Genomic DNA, 1,866 nt, shown 5'->3' on the forward strand with positions numbered 1-1,866 from the left:
AATGGCAACCACCAACTGTTTGATTACCAGCCATCTTCAAAATATCTTCTTTTATGTTCAACATAAGAAAGCAACTCATACAGGTTTGGAACGACATGAGGGTGAGTAAATGATGACAGAATTTTCATTTTTGGGTGAACTATCCCTTTAATGTTTTTGAAAGAAGTCTCTTTTGCTCATCAAGGCTGCATTTATTTGATCCGAAATACAGCAAAAACAGTGATATTGTGAAATAATATTACAATTTATAATAGCTGTTTTCTATGTGAATATATTGTAAAATGTAATTTATTCCTGTGATCAAAGCTGAATTTTCAGCATCATTACTCCAGTCTTCAGTGTCACATGATCTTCAGAAATTATTCTAATATGCTGATTATTATCAATGTTGAAAATGATTTTTGTAACATTTTGTAACATTATAAATGTTACTGTCACCTTTTGATTTAATTTAAATAAATACATGTTATTTATATTTGTTTTCATCATTTTTTTTAACAATTTAGTTTTAATTATTTTATTAATTTCCGAGACTTTTCCAGGCCTGGAAAGGACCATTTTAAAATTGCCAGATATTTATATTATATATTTAAATTATATGATATTATAATGTTATGACATCAATCGTTTAATTTTCCATGATTTTTCCAGTTTTCATAATTACTGGATAATTTTTTAACCATTTTTGTCTAGCAGATAACATTTTTAGTTACTAGTAGACGAGGATACCTTTTTTAAGTTAACAAAATTTTATTTTAATACATTTTAAATAAATGTAATTTTAATAGATTTTATTTTAAATAGAAATCTTTTGTAACATCTTTCCTGTCACTTTTGATCAATTTAATGTATATTTGTTTAATGAAAGTATTTGTTTCTTTATTTAAAAAAATAATAATAATAAAAAAAATCTTACCGAGCCCAAACTTTAAACAATGTTTACATGTCATTATTATTACCATATTCCTATTTACAGGTCATTATTATTACTAAATACCAGAACGTTTCACTTTTGTAGTTTAGTTTCAATGAATGAGCATTTTGAACTGGAAATAAAGTTTTGAGATGTTTTACAGAACGCTTTTTAGCCGCCTAATGTGTTAAATTCTTACATTAAGCTCATTTTCAAGATGCTAATGACAGCTAAACATCCTCTCAGAGAGAGCAGCATCTGTTAAAGCGGTGCTCATCACCTGCGGTGGGCTCTTAAATTCAGCCCACATCTCTCTCTCGCTGCGTCCACGTGCGTCTGTGACTCACACACCTGCCGATGGGAGTGTGTGTGTGTGTGTGTGTGTGTGTGTGTGTGGACTCTTACCTGTTTCTGGTTGTTGAGGTGCATCTCTCGGTCGGCCACCTCCCGGCGCAGGCTCTCCACGTCCTGCTTGAGCTGCAGTCTGTCCTCATTCTCGTCCGTGGCCTCGTCCAGCTGTTTGGACAGGTAGAAGTTCTGTCGGTTCAGCTCGGAGTTTTCCTGCGTCAGCTGCGTCAGCTGCTCCTCCAGATCCGTGATCACCTGAGACAGGTGCAACAAAGATTATGTAAGAGTACGAAGATGGCATCAAATGGTAAAGGTATAGTATACATGATATACCCCAAACTTCAAAAGCTTCAAAAGAAATATTTTGAAAGAAAAAAGTCATATTTTTATTCAGCAAGGATGCTGATCGAATATTACAGTAAAGACATTTATAACGTTACAAAATAATTTTAATTATAAAAATTACATTTATAAAACATTTACATTTATATGTATTTAAATATAAATTATTATTAACTTAAAAGTTATACTCATCTACTAATCTCGAAATATTTTATTTGCTAAACATTGTTCTTTGTAAGTGTATTCTCTATAAAACTACAAAA

At 31.4% G+C, this 1,866-nt stretch overlaps 1 protein-coding gene across 8 annotated transcripts in view; it reads right to left on the reverse strand.

Annotated features, from left to right (window-relative positions):
• citb (citron rho-interacting serine/threonine kinase b) overlaps positions 1 to 1,866 on the reverse strand; it is a 56,838-nt gene that overhangs the window by 25,092 nt on the left and 29,880 nt on the right. For all 8 annotated transcript variants that reach the window (XM_016500987.1, XM_016500983.1, XM_016500986.1 and 5 more), the window contains exon 16: positions 1,319 to 1,516. In XM_016500987.1, the coding sequence (XP_016356473.1) occupies positions 1,319 to 1,516 (198 nt within the window). The remainder of the gene's footprint in view (positions 1 to 1,318; positions 1,517 to 1,866) is intronic.

This window comes from Sinocyclocheilus anshuiensis, unplaced genomic scaffold (genome assembly GCF_001515605.1).
Source record: "Sinocyclocheilus anshuiensis isolate Anshui unplaced genomic scaffold, SAMN03320099.WGS_v1.1 scaffold714, whole genome shotgun sequence".
NCBI classification, from domain to species: Eukaryota; Metazoa; Chordata; class Actinopteri; order Cypriniformes; family Cyprinidae; genus Sinocyclocheilus; species Sinocyclocheilus anshuiensis.